General features: G+C 36.7%; 3 protein-coding genes across 3 annotated transcripts; all 3 read right to left on the reverse strand.

The window, feature by feature from the left end:
- Window positions 1–414: 414 nt before the first annotated feature.
- Window positions 415–2305, reverse strand: LOC111286577 (pathogenesis-related genes transcriptional activator PTI6-like). The gene has a single exon (XM_022876611.2). The coding sequence runs from the start codon at window positions 1629–1631 to the stop codon at window positions 792–794; it is 840 nt and encodes a 279-aa protein (XP_022732346.2). The 5' UTR covers window positions 1632–2305; the 3' UTR covers window positions 415–791.
- A 2595-nt stretch (window positions 2306–4900) lies between these two features.
- Window positions 4901–7985, reverse strand: LOC111286578 (ubiquitin-conjugating enzyme E2-17 kDa). The gene is made up of 5 exons (XM_022876612.2): window positions 7732–7985; window positions 7550–7647; window positions 7162–7289; window positions 6166–6270; window positions 4901–5337 (listed from the first exon to the last, which is right to left on the reverse strand). The coding sequence occupies exons 2-5, from the start codon at window positions 7617–7619 to the stop codon at window positions 5194–5196; spliced, it is 447 nt and encodes a 148-aa protein (XP_022732347.1). The 5' UTR covers window positions 7620–7647; window positions 7732–7985; the 3' UTR covers window positions 4901–5193.
- A 579-nt stretch (window positions 7986–8564) lies between these two features.
- On the reverse strand, window positions 8565–13198 carry LOC111286576 (Leucine-rich repeat protein kinase family protein). Its single transcript, XM_022876610.2, has 3 exons — window positions 12679–13198; window positions 9622–10974; window positions 8565–9484 (listed from the first exon to the last, which is right to left on the reverse strand). The coding sequence occupies exons 2-3, from the start codon at window positions 10895–10897 to the stop codon at window positions 8883–8885; spliced, it is 1878 nt and encodes a 625-aa protein (XP_022732345.1). The 5' UTR covers window positions 10898–10974; window positions 12679–13198; the 3' UTR covers window positions 8565–8882.
- Between the last annotated feature and the right edge of the window lie 4348 nt (window positions 13199–17546).

Raw genomic sequence — 17546 nt, forward strand, 5'->3', positions numbered from 1 at the left:
AGAAGATTTATTCAACCACTGAGACCATTATCATTCTTTTTTCTTTCTTAATTTTGTTTTGATTTTGTAATAACAATAATTAAAACTTTTACTTTGCTTTTCAACGCGTGGCGTGACATCTAAGCAAATCTCAAATCTGAAACCGATTATCTCTTACCACTTGACAAATATCAGTCTCTGAATTTTCAACGCAGCACAAGAACGTGGATACTTGTGTCTAACATTTGTCGCACAAAAGGGCTTAGTATAACAGCAGCGATTTTTCTTTTTGGGTATATGAGATGAATACGAGGTGTTTTTTTATATAGCAATAGTAACAATTTGGCGGCTGTATTACTTACAACATAAAAAGCTTTTTTTTTTTTTTTAATACATAAAAAGCGTCTTCTAAATAATAAATTAATAAAATTTAAATACACACAAAGAAAAATCAAGTTAAAGATTTCAAGAGACAAAATGGGCTAAACTCGCTGTAATTACAGTATTACACTCCGTAGTTTGACTATCAAAATAAGGAGGGACAGTTTAGGAAATATAATCAACAGAACGGCGGACCAATCACCGCCACATAACCAACAGCTGCCACCTCCGCCGGGCAAGTACAACTACATACTGCATACCCAAAAAAAAAATAATAATAAAACCCAAGAAGAATCTCTCCACTCACCAAAATAGTAGTGTACTACTACGACGACTAAAATACTACCCCTGTTTTTGGGCCAAAAATATTCCTCGTCTAATAATTATAAAAATACTGATAGTTGTAGTGTTAATAGTATAAGAAAATGGTGCTAATCCAAGACCAAGAAATCGTCAACGTTAAAGTCGGAGATTTCATCTTCCTGTTGTTGGGCAAACAACTCATCCGATAAGAAGAGATCCGTAGAGTAGGAGGGAACATCAATCTGGAAACCAGAAGTGCCAACGTCAACCTCCATGTGCCCCAATCCGTCAGACGGCGTCCATTCCTCGTAGCGCAGAACAGACGAGGAAGAAGAGGGAGAACAGCAGGGTGTTGAGGAGTCAAAGGCGTCGCCTTGACTTTGGTCAACTGGGGCTTCCTTTTCCTCCAAAACTGGGATAGAGAAGTTGGTGACTGCGTTTGGACCCCTGAGCAAGAGGGCAGCTTTGTCGTAGGCGGTAGCAGCTTCCTCAGGGGTGTCAAAAGTGCCAAGCCACACCCGTTTGCGTTGGTTGGGGTCTCGTATCTCTGCTGCCCAGCGTCCCCAGACCCTCTGCCGAACTCCTCTAAACTTTTTACAGCGAGTGACGTCAGATTGCGGGGATGGTCTCTCTCTTTTTGTGCTTGGTTGTTGCTTGACTGGTAACTTAGTAGTAGAGGCTGATGATGATGGGAATAGTGGTTGAAAGTTGATCTCTTTGACATGCCTTTTCACTCTCCTTACCGTGTTTATGCGTCTAATTCGACTTCTAGTTAGTGTTGGTTGCTCATCATGTTCTTCGTCACTGGAAGAATCGGTGGCATCTGCGTCTGTGAGGATGATTCTTAGAACCTTTTGAGGGATATTTCTAGCTGGTTGTGGAGGACGTTTGATGGAGGTGATGACGTGCTCTGTGAATTTGAACATACCGGCATACGAGTGGTGGGACTCCGACTGCGTGCTTATCATGGGGTAAAGAAGGAGGCTGCAACAAAATAGTTTCTTGGGCTGGGTCCTAACATGGATCCCAATTCCAAAACTTAAGCTTGATGACTACCAATATTTTTGAGTTGACACACTACACTGCTAAGTATGGAACCGGGGTTTGGGAGGGAATGACACTAATACTTTACACGCACCGAAATTGAGTGAGAATGAAGCGAAGTTAATAATTTTATATGTGGATTTTGTTTGGAAAAAAAATAAAAAGAGAGAAACAGACCGAGGAAGTAAAGAGCCAGGAATTGAGAAGAAGAAGAAGTAGAAGAAGAGAGGTATATATAGGGGCATTTTGACGTTGGTTGGGAGTAAGGTGATTAAATTTGTAAACTATTATCTTGTGGAATCTGTGTCATTGTCGGGAAGGAGACGGAAACACTGAGTCGAGCTGCCCTCAGTTGACTAGTGAAAACTTGAAAGTCACTCTTCTCGTTTTCCCATTTTTCCTCATTTTCCCGTTATCTCACCATGTTTTAACTAGCGTGGTAATTAATTAATTAATTAAAGCATAGACCACGACTCCTAAACTCTAAAGAATGGGTTGTCCAACTCCTCTCCCTTCCCCCACTGCCCATTGTGATTAATATTGAAGTAGAACCTTCTAAACAATGATAATTATGATAGGATGTGTAGAACTGCAGATGATAGCACCGCGGCCAATCTTTTTTTCCACAAGTAGTTACTACTAATACTACTACTAGTTGTTTCTTTGTCTTCCCTTGGATAACCATAATTTTAATTTTAAGATTAAATTACTTAATTATTAAAACTGAGGTATCCACTTCATTTTTTTTAAACATGAAAAGTTGCAGTTTAAATTAAATATTATTTGCTGTACTATTTGAATTGCATATCCAATTTTGTGTTTGTATTGCGAGTATTTGTCAAATGACAAGAAAAAATATTTTGAATTTCAGTCTAAATTCGAACAAGTAGTATAGTAATTCCGATAAATGTTATTATAGTTTAAATCTTTGGTAAATAGTAAATACTATCACAGACATTAACGTAATTAAAAAAAGGCAATTAATTGCTACCAAGTCGAGTGTTGGTCATACTTGAAAGACGACCACAAATTGATGTAGATTTTCAAAACAACGGGAAATGTGGGTTAAATAGTTAATGACTTTTCTTACACAACAAAACCCATAATCACAGATCGATTTCCGTCTTGGATGCCTGTTGTTGTGCCTGTGCTGTGCGACTCTCAAAAAGCTAGCTAGCTGCTTTCCGACAATCTTCAAATCTTGTCAATTACCACATGGTTTAGGATGCCTGAATGTGGCACTTCATCTTCTATGTTCCATAACTCCCTCAAGTATTCATATATTTAGCTGCTTGAAAGTTGGCAGAGTCGAGCAAAGTAGCAATCTTTTATTTTAAGAAAGACAGGATTATGACAAATATTCTTTATAGCTGCTACAAAACTACAGATTCCCTAAATGCAGAATAAGATCTCTCCTCTTCTTGTCATGTTACTGTTGCTGAGGAGGACCTTCTGAAATAAAACTATATTTGATTATTAGAAGGAAAAGGAATATTGTTCTTATTAGAATGCTTTTAAGAACAACAATCTCAGCAGAAAACAACCTATATATACACATACATGTAATAAAGACACATGTGAATATATTAATTTTTCAAATTAAATAAAGAGACGCAAACACAAATGCATATAACTAATTAACAAAAACAAATGTGCTATGTTAAGCAATAATCATGTGGCATATAGTATCATATAAGAGAGCGAGGAATCAGGCTTGAAAAAGAATTACCCATTAAAATGTTGAAAAAGTGTAGCGTTTGGTGGCTTTTGGCTCGAAGAAGAAGCAAAGTCAAGAGGTAGCAATGGGTCAGCATGTGAAGCAAGATGGAGTAGAGCGGCACAGGTGCCCAGCCCCCTCTTTTGCTTGTCGGCCAAGCGACTTAACATCTGCTAATTCTATTTGCTTAGCCTTTTTGTGGAAGTCTGCACGTTTAATATGTACTAATGGGCTCATTTGAGGGTGTGATCGATCATTATATCTTGACTATGCATTTCAGAATCAATGTAAATGTATACAGATGTGGTCTCTCAACTTACCAAATCTTTGGGTTATAATGTCTTCCATTCAACCCAAAACCATCAGTAAAATCAAAATCCAGGGTGCAAAAGAGAGGTGGCGAATTTGAACTCACACAACAGTACTTGGAGGCAGATCATGTTAAACCATCGTTATCCCTCCCTTTCAAGCCAGAGTAATTGAAGGCTTTCTTTCTGAATGATGAATCAGAGTTTAAACATCAGCAATGCCCATGTTTTCCGTGATTTATGTTTACTCCTTAAAAACAACGATCTTTCTATGGTTTCCACTGTACTTAGCTGCTCAATTTAAGCTCGAAAAGGGTAAGCGTGTGCTGCCACCAAAAACAAGTCTGGCGATGTTGAAACATGCACCATTATTTCATTGAAAAAATTGAAAAGGTTTGTGACAAGAAGTCAGTTTCATTTTTTATCCTTAGGAGCCACGCATCCCTTTCCTGCACGAGCCACGGAAAACTAATTCCTTTTTTGCCTAAGCAGCTGAAAGCTGCTTTTTCAATAATTCTTGTGGTTTCAACATCTTCCAACGCACTGCTTTTCATGCTCGATTATCCTTAACGCTTAATAACCAAACTGGTTTACTCTCTTTCAGCATTTGCGCTCAACCAAAAGTTAATCAGCTTTTTGGGAAGGCCCATTGAGGAATGCCATTATAACTCGAATAAAGGACAAGTTAATCAGATATTAGCAGTTCCAGACTTTCTCGCTCTTTTTCTCGAAATGGGTTTGTCAACTTCTCCCGGTATCTTACTCCTGCAACAATTCAAAGATCATACAGAATACAAACTGAAACCAAGCTAGCATCCTATCTAGAAGATCAGCAACCAGCAGCAGAGCTTCCAAGGGGAAAGTAGGGTACAAAAAGACACAAAAGACAGCCCAGAAAATATTAAAAAGGTTAACGGAACAAGAGAAAATAAGAGGAAAAAGAGGGAGGTGAAAATGAAAAGTAGGATGAATAAACAAAAGGAAAACGTTTATAAAGGGTTTCTTTCATCCCACATATTCATGTCGTCAGGACGTTTTTTCTTTTTGGAAACTGTATCATCAAAATTCTACTATATTTATAGCTATAAACTTAGGAAAACATATAGAATCAGTTAGTGTAATTGACGATACGACCTCGTACAGAATCCCAAGCAAAACATCACTAGTATTTTAAAAATTGCAGTTAAAGCATTATTTCACATTGGAAAGAGATAGGCAAGCACCAAGCAGACCGTTCAGTTTGGCTACAACACAGCAACATTACATTACAGTTTTCTCCCACTATTGTCCTCAAATAAATATTCAGAAAATGATAGAATGAATTCCTCAAAGACTTTTGAATCCCCGACAAGAACATTGAGAGATATATCACTCTAACATAGTTCTTTTCCTTCAACTAAACAAAATTAGAACTAGAAAATCCCTTTTCTTTTTTGGGCATTACTGGGGAATTTATTACCATTAACCCATTGCATACTTCTGAGTCCAGCTACGAGCAGTTGCCTCATACTTGGCCCTGTCAGTCTTGTACATATGAGCAATTTCAGGAACAAGTGGATCGTCCGGGTTTGGGTCCGTTAACAGGGAACAAATAGACAACAGCACCTAAAACATGCAACATAGTTGATGAGAAAGAAGCACTATAACCTACTTTGCACCAAACATTTGTAAGGCTTAAATACAGAGCTGCATGCATAAAACCACATCAAACCATAAAAGCAAAGCACCATGTATTAATGTGCAAAAGTTACATTCCTGTTACCCTAGCTTTCGCCATTTACAAAGTATGCTCCATTTAATGCATACAAACAGTACTATTCATTTTCCTGGAATTTACGTTGGGAGGTTTTGGTGGCATTTGATAAATGAAGAAAACCATTTCAAGGTTCTTCATACACTACCTTAGAATGGTGCTTGTATTTCCCCTAAGAGCAAAAATACAGCCATGTACTTCATAGACACTTTTCTTTGGTGGTACAATCCACTACCGTATGAATTAGCAAATAAAGAAGCCATCAGTGGCAATGTACTCCGTTCAAGTAAATAAATAAGCATACTGAGATACTACCCCTCCAACCAAGAGATGATCAACACATCTATAATCCAATCCCAATCTGAGAAACTCATGGAACCAAGCATTGAATTACACCACCAATCAAAAGACACAAGCTGTGTATAAAAGTTGAAATTATGGATTATAAAAAGCAAACCAGTATATTATCCATAATTTGCAATAATTTCTAAAAAGGATTATAAAGAGATTTTCGAGTGAAATGTGTCAAAACAAGCACATTGCAACTCTACTTAGCTTCATTAAAAAGCTGGTGCTCATGTACATCTATTAATAAATAAATCAGCTGGATCTCAATTTCATCAAAGACTAATAGCTGATTAATGACAAAGAGAAAGGAGAGGAAAACTACTAAATCAAACCTTGGAAATGGTTAGTGCAGGGCTCCATTGTTCTTTAAGAATATCTAAGCATATGCTTCCATTGCTATTGATATTTGGGTGGAACACTTTGGTCCTAAATGCAACCTGAAACACAAAAAGGGATATAATCAAGTTGTCCCATTCATATCTTTAATAAGTAATAATCAGGAACATACTATTTTCTCAAGTCTTAATTATGATTTGGCAACAACTACAACAACTTCAATACAAAAGTTTGCATGAATACATGCATAAATGTTCGAAAATGTGTCTGTGTTTGCAATTTACAGGCCTTCTTCTTCACCACAACTTATGACCACATTCTTCCTCCCTCCATTCATTTTCCACTCTCCCTATTCAACAACAACACTTCTTCTCTAGCAGGGAAACCACAATCCAGAGAACATTTATTTTCCCCAAAAGATGTTGTAGATTGCTACAAGGTCCATGTTGAGGAGAGCTAATGAGAAAAGTTACAATAAATATGCATGTCCCCTTTTGATTCACAACAATCCTACTACACAGAGATGAATGCTATTCTTTTCATTCTTGTTAATTTCATCCTAGAAAACAAATGATGCCAATATGATCATATTAGCCACTGGCACGATTCAATATCATATAAGAGTTTATGTAGCTATACTCTAATCCATGTGAAGTATTGCAGTAGATTTCACAATTATCCCGACTTTAGTTTCACTTTAATAGAAATGGACAAATTTGTTTGGATATCCGAAAATGGAAAAAGGATGAAAATTGTTTATGAGTGGGAAGCAGAAACATATCAATTGAAGTCATGGGTTTGTTCCGACACCAACTCCATCTAAAACTAAGTCAGAGAGCTAACCGAGAGTTGCTCATTTAACAAGAGCCCTCCGTCCCAGAATTCCCTTCTCTCACATACTAGGTCTTCAGGATGATAAGGTTTTGGCATTGTTGTAAGGCAAAGAAGATATACAGTAAAACAGAGTTGGCGGTATCGAGAGGAAAAAGTACCTTAGGCGGCTTAAATGGGTAATCAGGTGGGAAATGAATGGAGACTAGAAAGACTCCTCCGGCATATGGGCTATCAGCAGGCCCCATAATGGTTGCTTGCCAATGAAACATGTCTTCAGCTACAGGGCCTACATTGAATGAAAATGAACAAGTGAAAAGCAGTTACAAAAATCCGTTTTGAGACAAAGATTGGGAAATGATTGTCAAAATGAAAGCTTTTGGATCTGGGTTGAACACAAAAATAAATCAGCGAAAAAGACGGAAAGACGTGAGAGGATTAGGAAGCAAGGAAGGTAAGGATGAAACTTGAAAGAAACTAAGTAAAATAGTAAACATCTTTATTCTTTTTAAGGATTGTAAAGAAAAAAAGGAAGACGTTGAAAGCAACCAGCACTGCAGGAGGTTGGAGGATCCTTCTGCAAATCCTTGAGCTCTTTGAGTATCCTTTTCGATGCCATCGAATTCACAAACCCAATAATCAATCACCTGATTCACCACCCTCAATTATTCTCTAAAACGACAGGCAAAGAAAAAACAAAAACAAAGCGGAGAGACGGAGAAACAGCTTACCTAACACCCAAATTTGAAGAAAATGTGAAGATTCAAAATTAGAAACCGCAAGCTGACGAGCAAGAAAGGGAAAATGAAAAGGGCGAAATAAAGGAGGGTTGCTTGCTAGCTTTGCTTTGCTCTTCTAGAATTTTCCCATTCAATAATATTTTTGGGTTAGCGTAAGATTAACGTCCTCGAGCTCAAGTCAAAAAGAGGAGTTGGCCTCTGGACTAGTATTTATTTTATTTTATTTTAAGGAATTGAAATGAAAGGAAACAAATTGCATTCTATCCGATCCTCAGACCTTTGTTTTGTTTGATTTTACACTCTTATCCTCCAACTTTTGCTTTCTTTCCAATTTGCCTCGTTTCTGCTTCCCTTTAATAAATTCAATAGCCATTTTCCATTTTTTTATAAAGCTAGTTAATGTCAATTTCTTTTGTTCAATCTCCAACCTTTTTCAACACATTCTTCTATTGCAATAACAGCAAATAGTTTCTATACATTTTTAATTGCCTTACCAACTGTCACTTTGAAGAATCTTATCCTTACAAAAGATTTTTTTTTTCTTTTGTTACATTTACATGACGATTCTTCTAAATCCGATTCTTTGGCGATTGAAATCTGACCATTTCGATCCACATGATGACCACCACGATGATGACGAAGTTATTGATACTCCTTGGCCCTTAGCTCAAGCCAACATATTTTTGACCGGAAAAGGAAAAATTACTTAACTAAGATCACGACAGCAAAGCTTGGAGTAATAACATGAAGATGTTAGATGTAAAAGCCACTTGGACCAACTACCTACCCAACCCACTAACATTTACTTTCGCAGGTAAGGAATAGACCAGTAAGCAATATTGAAAAGGATACTCAAAAGTTCTTAATTTCATTGAAGTAAGCGCAAATCAATTGCTGAATATGAATATTACAACAAATCCGGAAAAAGAAAACCCTCCTAATTAAATTAATGTGAAAAATACATAACACTTCATCCCTCAGAATCAGAAAAATTACACAACCACACTGACTTTAACTTTGAGAAGCCAGGCATGCATGTAAGGTCAGATAATGTGTGGGAAAACCTTACTAGCCCATTCCTAAAAGCACAATGCAGCTGCGTTTGGTTTGGACAATGACGGCGTCTGCACATTTGAATCTTTTCACTTGTTCTCTTCAGAAGATGGCCGGTTCTCTGAGTCTGATTGCCGGACTTCTTCGATCATTCTAACAACTTCATCCATGTTAGGTCGCATGTCTGGCACCTTCGCCACACATGCCATTGCAATTTGTAACATCTGCACCATTTCTTCTTCAATGTTTTGGAACCTCATCAACTCAACGTCAAACACCTCGGCTGTCCATTCCTCCCTCACAACAGATTGAACCCACCTAGGAAGATCAACCATGTCGTCCCGTCTAGGTGATTGGAGTGGTGCTTTCCCAGTCAGCATCTCAAGGAGCAGGACACCAAAGCTGTACACATCCGATTTATGAGTATGCTTACGGGTTTCAATCACCTCAGGAGCACGATACCCTGCTGTCCGTGATGGAGTCGCAGGGACATTCATAAGAGGAGTCAAACCCAAATCAGAGATGCACCCGTCAAGATCTTGATTGAGGAGAACATTTGAGGACTTGACATTTCCATGAGTAAATTTTGGACCTCCCATAGAATGGACGTGGGCAATTCCTCTGGCAACGCCAAGGGAGATTTTTACTCTGGATTCCCAGTCTAATGGGGTTCTTCCACCCCCCTTGTTTCCTGTTATCAAAATGCATGAATTATTACATGCTTATTTTCCTCAAATTTACTTAGAAATTGTTTGAAACTGAAATTGGGGGTAGGGGAGACGGAATTACTTGGAAAGAAGAGAAACACAAAGAGAAGAAAACATGTACCATGCAAAAGTGTGGATAAGCTGCCGCCTGGTAAATAATCATAAACTAAGAGCTTCTCATCCTTGGAGTAATAATAAGCTCGGAGTGGTACAACATTTCGGTGCTGCCCAACTCTTCCTATAATCTCCATCTGCTGCTCAAAATCCTTCTTACTTACAACCACTTCCTTCAGCCTCTTCACTACCACTGTTGTGGATTCCTCGAGAACAGCCTTATAAGCTGTGCCATAACTACCCTTTCCCAGAACTTCAGCTGAAGCTCTTAATAAATCCTCCAGGTCAAAATTATAAGAACATCCTTCAAAGAACACTAGCTTGTTTTTCTCAGGTTCTTGCACCCCACTGCCAAACTCCTCTTTTGGCTTCTCACTCCTGCCACCACCAGGAGCCTTCCCCTTCAATACACCACTTCCTCCATTATCCTTTTTCTTCAGACAGCAGCATAAGATAATTAAAGCTAAAAGAAACAGCACCACAGACCCTCCAACTGCAATGGCAATAATAACTCCCAAACTCAGTTTCTTTTTGGAGCTTCTTTTTTGAGGAAATGCTGGTGGGGGTGGAGAATAAGCAGGAGATGGCGATGGAGGATGAGAGCAGGGCTGTAGAGGCAGTCCACATAACAGTGAGTTTCCTACGAAGGATGAATTAGGGAATCTTTGAAGGGGTAATGGGATTGAACCACTAAGCTGGTTGTAACTTAAATTCAAATGCTTGAGCCTAGTAAGGTTAAGATTAGGAATTGGTCCAGAGAGGTTGTTGTTCTGAAGGTTCAAGCCAGTAAGCAGTGTCAAGTTTTGTATGGCTTTTGGAATGCTGCCGGTAAAGGAATTGAATGAAAGATCCAATACATTGAGTTGGGGGGAAAAGGAAACAGGAAGATCGCCAGAGAAGTTATTATGTTGAAGGAAGAGGTATTGGAGTGATGGAAGGGTGGTAATATCTGATGGAAGATCACCATTGAAGCGATTAGATCGAAGGCTGAGAATCCTGAGGTCACCTAATTTACCAAGGATGTTGGACGGGATACTGCCTATGAATCCAACCCCGGGAAGCCTGAGGGAAAACACACCAGAATTATCTTGAGTGCACTTGACGCCAACCCAGGACGTGCATATTGGGTTGGTTGAGTTCCAGTTAAGATTTCGACGGTGGCGGACAGCAGCAGCAAATTCAAGAAGGGCTTGCTTATCTGAGTTTAGATCAGCAACTATTAGAGGAAGAAAATTGCATATGATGACAAGGAGAGAAAACACTGAACTCAGGCAGAACTTCATAGGTTGAGGTTTGGTGCAGGGAATATGGCAATGACTATGGTGAGGAAAATGTAACCTCTGTAGACGACGCTGATATCCTGTTTAAAACAAAGGACCAGAAAATATTAGGCAGCCTGCATGATGAGGAACTAAAAACCAATATTTATAGAAGCAAGAATGCGATGCAAAACCATTCTGTCACAAGCATGAAAAGTACAAAACACAAGGGGATGATACAAGAACAATCTGATGTACCCAGAGCAAAGGAAAATGAAATAGCTAAGATTCTATCAGACGACCTATTAATTAACTGTCACCAACCAACATACCCTGAAGGTCATTGAAATTAATGCTCATGTACAAAAAAGACTTGATTCAGCATAAACTCAGCAGTTGCTGAAATTCCAACTAGGTGTGCTTCTATACTTTAGAAGGGAAAACATACCCAATGAGAATGTACATTATAATTCTCTTCACGAGGCAGTGCTGAATTCCAACTAGTCGCAGTTTTATTCATTTTAAAAGGAGGATTAAGCATACACAGTAGGAAAGTACTTCGGCACTCTGCTCTATGAGTGTCAGCAGTTGTTAAAATTCTAACTAGCTGCACTCTAATAATTTTCTGAAAGGAAGGGGAAACATATGCAATAAGAAATTGGTTTGGCATTCTCCCCTACGAGGCACCATGAAAAGGAATACGAAACATATAAATTTTTAAAAGCAAGGGGAAACACATCAAGTAAGAAACAACATTGACAATCTGACCACAAGAAGGGCACTGGTTTTGACATCCAGTGAGCATTTGAATAACGATATTGATTGTGGACAGTGAGTTCAGAGTTGAATCCAAATTATCAACATGTCTTTATCCAAAGAAAAAGAAAACAACTTATTCCAAAAGAAAATTCTTTTTCAATTGCTTCTCATAACAAAAATGGCATTCTCTTTATGTCTAATAATATAAGAGGTATCTCATTTTTTTAATGAATATTATTTGCTTTATCTTTTTTCAAGTAAGAAGGACAAATTAGAAGGAATAAACTTGAGAGATTAGACTTCGTCTATCACATTTCAACGTCCCCAAAAATAAATGGGAGAAGGAAAATATTTGGAATAAAAATCTTTGCTATCATACTATCTTATTAAAGAGCCTGGAGTGGAAGTAAATAAAAAAAAAAATCAAGTTCAAAGCTAAAGTGAAAAGGGGTCTTAAAAACAACAAAATGGTGACAGGGATTAGTGCTATTCCATTAAAGAGCACCAAAAGAAGAATATTCTTGGGAAAAGTAAGCTACACTCTTTTAGATTACAAATAAAGGAGAATTTTTATAGATATATTGTGATAATTAAGACAGTAATTTCATAAGATCTCGGAGCTACTTTCTTTCAAGTTTCAAGTAATGGTTTTTTTTTTTTTAAAGAAAGGGAAATTTCAAAATTGAGACAGGTTGAGGCAGAGGGTAGAGTAGTTGAACTACCTAACCTGCAATGCGCAAGAAAAGAGGTGGAAAAGATGAAAATGAAATCAACATTTGCACATAAGCAAAAAAGAAAAAAAGTGTTTTTTAACGAAAAATGAGAACTTTGAGAAAATAGAAGAAACCCACATATTGTTGAATCACCATTGACTAAAGAAATATGATGGGAATGTTACGAATTGATGAAAAAAACTGAAACATTCCCCAGATGGCTCAGATCTACAAGCTTGATTATGAGAGGCAAAATCAATGCTGAGAATATATCAACTTAAAAACAGTTGAAAGAAACAAAGCGAATTTCAGAAGAAGAGCAAAGAATGAAACCTTGGGAAACAGCATCCAAATCCAATTGAGGAGTGAGTGAGGGGAGCTAACAGGAGTTGAGTGAAAGTAAAGGTTGAACGGAGGTGGGCTCAGCAGTCAGCCGCATTTGTAAAAGAAGCAGGGCGGCCTTTCAGATCCGGAAATTGGTGAAACTGAAATGAGCAACTAACCTCAAACTCCAACTCAACCAGCTGCATCTGTTACAGACAATGTCGGAACTGATTCAAACACGAGACTGCATTTCAAGAGTTGAAAAAGAGAAGCGATTTTTGGTTTGGGGTTCTAAAGATACATCATTTGTAAGCAGTGGTATTGTTTTGGATACGCAGGAAAATAGATAAGCAAAAAGAAACCAACCCTCTTCTTTCTCTTTTTTTTTTTTTTTGGGGGGGGGGGGGGGGGGGCGCTGGGGCGGAGTGTTATACGAGAGAGAGAGAGGCAGCTGACTGAGGTTATAGCTGTCAGGGACAGAGGAGGTCTGAGTCCTGAGGCTGAGCTGAAGGAAAGCTACTCTACTCCTATAGCAAAAAATGCGCTTTAGTTACAGTTAAGCTTCCTACAAAGTCAGTCCTTGTTTTGCTACATTATTACAACTCTACCATTGTCATTGCTTTCTAAACAACTTTTTCCCGAACGCCTTGACCAAATAAAAACAAACCTCTTTTCAAACTCAGTTCATTCTTTTTCTTGCCGTTATTGTTAATAGTAAATATATTTTTTTGTCAAATTATACCCGTTAGCCCTATACTTTTTTAAAATTTAAATTTACTTTTTACTATAATTTATCTAAATTTAATTTTTATATTATTTTAATTTATCAATTTTATTCCGAATACTAACTTCATTTAATATTTTTCATTAAAATTTGCCGATCGTTGACTAGTACGATTTGACATTTTTTGTTGTCTTAATATTAAAATGTTTCTTACGTGGATTAAATTCACGCTATATTGCATAAGATTAGTTTTAAACCACGTCGACAATGTATATTAAAAAAAATTTTGAATTTTTTTCAAAATTAAATTTAACAACTTAAATCATTAATTAACTAAACCAATTTAAAAAAACAAAACAAAACAAAACATTTGAAGAAAAAATGAAACAAAATTTTCGATTTAAACAAAAAAATCCATAATATTTCCTCTCTCCTCTTTAACATTTCCTCCGACCATCTTAATTTCCAGAACTCGACAACTTGTTGCCACACCGATGATCGTCAACCACTTCGGCCACTGCTCATCATCGTAAAAAAATTCTTAAATAGACACCAAAGATTTCATTTTTCTTATTCTACCCTTTCGTCTAACTAGATTTCTAAAAAAACTCATAAATTAGCCAAGATTTAAGTGTTGGTGTCAAGCTTCAACTTGAGAGTATTTTCATAAATGTAAAAAAAAGATAGTTAGAGGTAAAAGCATGAGATATTTTCTATATCTGTACTCTGATATGCAAGCTAATAAAAATTAGGTCGATAAAAAAGTAGAAAAAAGATAGAAAAATAAATGGGATGACCCTGCCTTTATAGTATTTAAGTCTTCATATTTATAAGTAAGCTGAATAGGGCTATAAGGAGATAATTAAGATAGGGCTAAGCTGAAGTAGCATTGACTATGATAGTCCAACCTAACATGTTAGGTTAGCACAAATGACAAAGATACCCTTAATTGTTTACTTTAGGCTTTAAGAGGAAAAAAGATCACTATATTCTTTTAACCATCAAATGCTTCTAACACTCTATCCTCACATCAGGTGGTCTGAGTATCAGATAGTCAAATTTATTACTGACATCCCCGGTGTGGGACAGATTGGCTGAAGGAATAGATTGACAGCTTGGTTCGTCGAAGGCTGACATTGTAGGGGAGGTCGATTTTGGATGATAACTAGCTTTGAGTCATGATCTGACTTAACAGTTATCCAATCTCACACGTGTATTTTGGATTGAGTGCATAATCGATTTAAATGTTACCGAGGTAATAATTGTCAAGAACGATTCGAGATTAGTGCTGGAGTTTGTTGGCCATGGTAAGACTTGTATTTATCAAAATTTTGAATTTGAGCTTCTATTTTGGACACTGAAGGTGAATCGAGCTCTTGGTTTACCTTTGACGATTGTCCGATATAAATGGTCCAACCTAAAATTCGTTCAGTTAGGTCGATCTGACAACATTAAATAAAGAGAGAGGTGGTTTGAGTGAAAAAATTTAAAACCAAAAAATGAAAAGATGTTTTTTTACCCATGCTTCGACACGTGGCTCAAAACACGTCATCTATTTAGTCTACAATGCGTCTATATAAAGGGTTGGTAGGGCTTCAATTTTTCACCTTTCATTTTTTTTACGTTCAATCTGACCTAAAATTTTTTATCTCAATAGCTTTCTAGCTTTCAAAGTTGTTTCTCCACTCACTTCAGTATTTATTTCTAACCATATCCTCTAGTATGAGTTTTGGAGAGGCTGAGAGTTATAAGGTAAAACTAAGGAAAGGTTAGTAAGAGTAGCAAGATGACAACCTAATCCCCCATATTATTAAAGGACATAACTATGCAAAGATAATTTATTAGTTTAACCAATATCTAAAGAAGGGTAACGATGCAATAAAAAGAATGCTAGGGCGAGAGGTAAGCAAGTTTTGAGCACAAAAGAGTTGTGTGCTCAAATCAATTTTGAACTCCCTGAAAGTAATAAACAAGATGAAGTATTAGGGTAGGTTTGAAATAACCTTGTAAAGTTTGTTTTAAGTTAACTTTTTATCTAACTGTTAGCTCAATTTTTCAAAAATAGTCGATAATGATGACTCTGACTTTTTACTGTACCAATACACCCTGAGGTCCAAAAAAAACCAAAAGAAGATCTAGCTTGGGGACCCATCCCGTGGGGGAGATAAAGTAGTAAACACCTTTATGCATCGTTTTTTTTCAAGTCAAAAGTCAAAAGCTAAGGCTGATCAGAACTTATCTTTCATATCAATGTTAACACCACATTCTCTCGCTAAAAGACCATGGGTGAAGACCTCTTTTTCTGCTTTTAAGAACCCTGAAGCTAGGGTGCTAAAACCTAGCTCAAAGAGAATATCCACAGGATTGGAGTATGCTCTAACGGATGACCCCATCTCCAACCTTGACATAGTTAGGAGGTTCTACAAAGTTATGGTTCCTCATCATGTTGAGTATATCTTGACTTCAACTCAATTTTTTGTTATTATTATTGTTTTTATTTTTTTAAGTCTAAGATCTTTTCGTACAGTCCAAAAGAAGTTTTTATCTAAGCTTGTGAAAAATAGTAGCCAAGGCCTCTACTATGCTTATCTTGCCATGGAGCATATGCTAAAAGTTGTGAAGGATATAGCTACCCTTGCTAATAAGCACAAAAAGAGCTCAAAAGCATTGGGTAACATTAGGTCAAATTTCAATGCGTCTCACAAAAAAGAGGTTAAGTTGAGGAAAAAGGTATATAAGTTAACAGTGAAGCTGAAAGGCCATTTCAGTTGATAAGGCTTCAGTCGAATCTATAAAAGAATAAGTAAAATTGAAGCTGAATGATGCTCAAGCTGAAATCACAATGCTAAGGGTCTGAGCTAAAGGCTAGGAATAATAAAAAGAAAGAGCTTAAAGTAAAGGCTATAAAGGAGTACAAGGCTTCTGATGATTTTCTTTAAATGAAAGTAAAGTTAAAAAAAAAAATGTACTTAATGCCTTTCAACTGGTCAAAAATAAGGTACAATTCAAATTTTTTTTTCTCAATCTCGATCTCTCTGATATTAATATCAACAATATCAAATCAAAAGCTCATCCAAATCAACCCAATGAAGATGAGAAAAAGCAAGAGGAGGATAAAGGTGAGGCTACCTTGGGGATCAAGGAGAAAATTGTGAAGGTCGTCAAAAGTGAAATCATCCTTCCTACTCTTGCTGATAAGAGTGTTCCTTTCACACTGTTCTACTGATGAATAAATTCTATAATTTTTTATTTTTGACTTTGTAAATTTTTTTGTGAGACTAGCTTTTTGTAATGATATACCATACTTTAACCGATGTATTTTGTTACAATGAAATAGAAAATTTTTTTTCAAGTTTTAGCTCAGATTTATTGTCATTTTTTTTGTTTGCACAAGTTTGAGAATGGTTAATCGATTTAAATTAAAGATAATTACAAGTTCTAGGTCAAATTTCTTCAAATCACTTAAGTATAAGCTTAACGAAGATAATTTAATTCATGTGTTCATGTATAAAATAATACAAATGTAAGCTTGATTTGAATCGATCCAATGGTAATATACTTGATTTGCATTTCACATCCTTGAAATGGTAATGCCATTTATAAAATAATGCAAGTATGAGCTCGATTTATACCGAGCTATTGATAATAAATCTTTAAATTGTCTAAGTTTCATGTCCTTAAGATGATGTCACCATTGAGATCCTATAATTTGTAAGTCACATAGTGAACAACCTCTTTAACAATATATGATCTTTTTTACGTTGGGGCCAATTTGTTGTCTTGATCACCTACCCCTGAAGCTTTAACTTTTTTAAGTACTAGGTTGACATTCCTGATATGCTTACATTAGACCTTCTTATCATAATAATTGGTTGCCTTTTGCTGATAGGCTATAATCCGTGTTAGGACTATGTCTATTTATTCTTTGGTGAGGTCGAGGTCAACCTTAAGTGTATTTTTATTTTTTTATGCCAATTTAACTTTTAAGCTCGATAGATTGATCTCAATCAACACTACTACCTCTATTTTAAATACCAAGTGAATGGTGGTTTCACCAGTGGCCACTTCCATGGTCTTCCTCAAGGTTAATAAAACTAAAGGTAGCTCGTCAACCCACTTCCCTTTTGTCACATCGAGCCTCTTTTTCAGAGTT

Source organism: Durio zibethinus, chromosome 6 (genome assembly GCF_047325235.1).
Source record: "Durio zibethinus cultivar Kanyao isolate XHJ-2024 chromosome 6, ASM4732523v1, whole genome shotgun sequence".
NCBI lineage: Eukaryota > Viridiplantae > Streptophyta > Magnoliopsida > Malvales > Malvaceae > Durio > Durio zibethinus.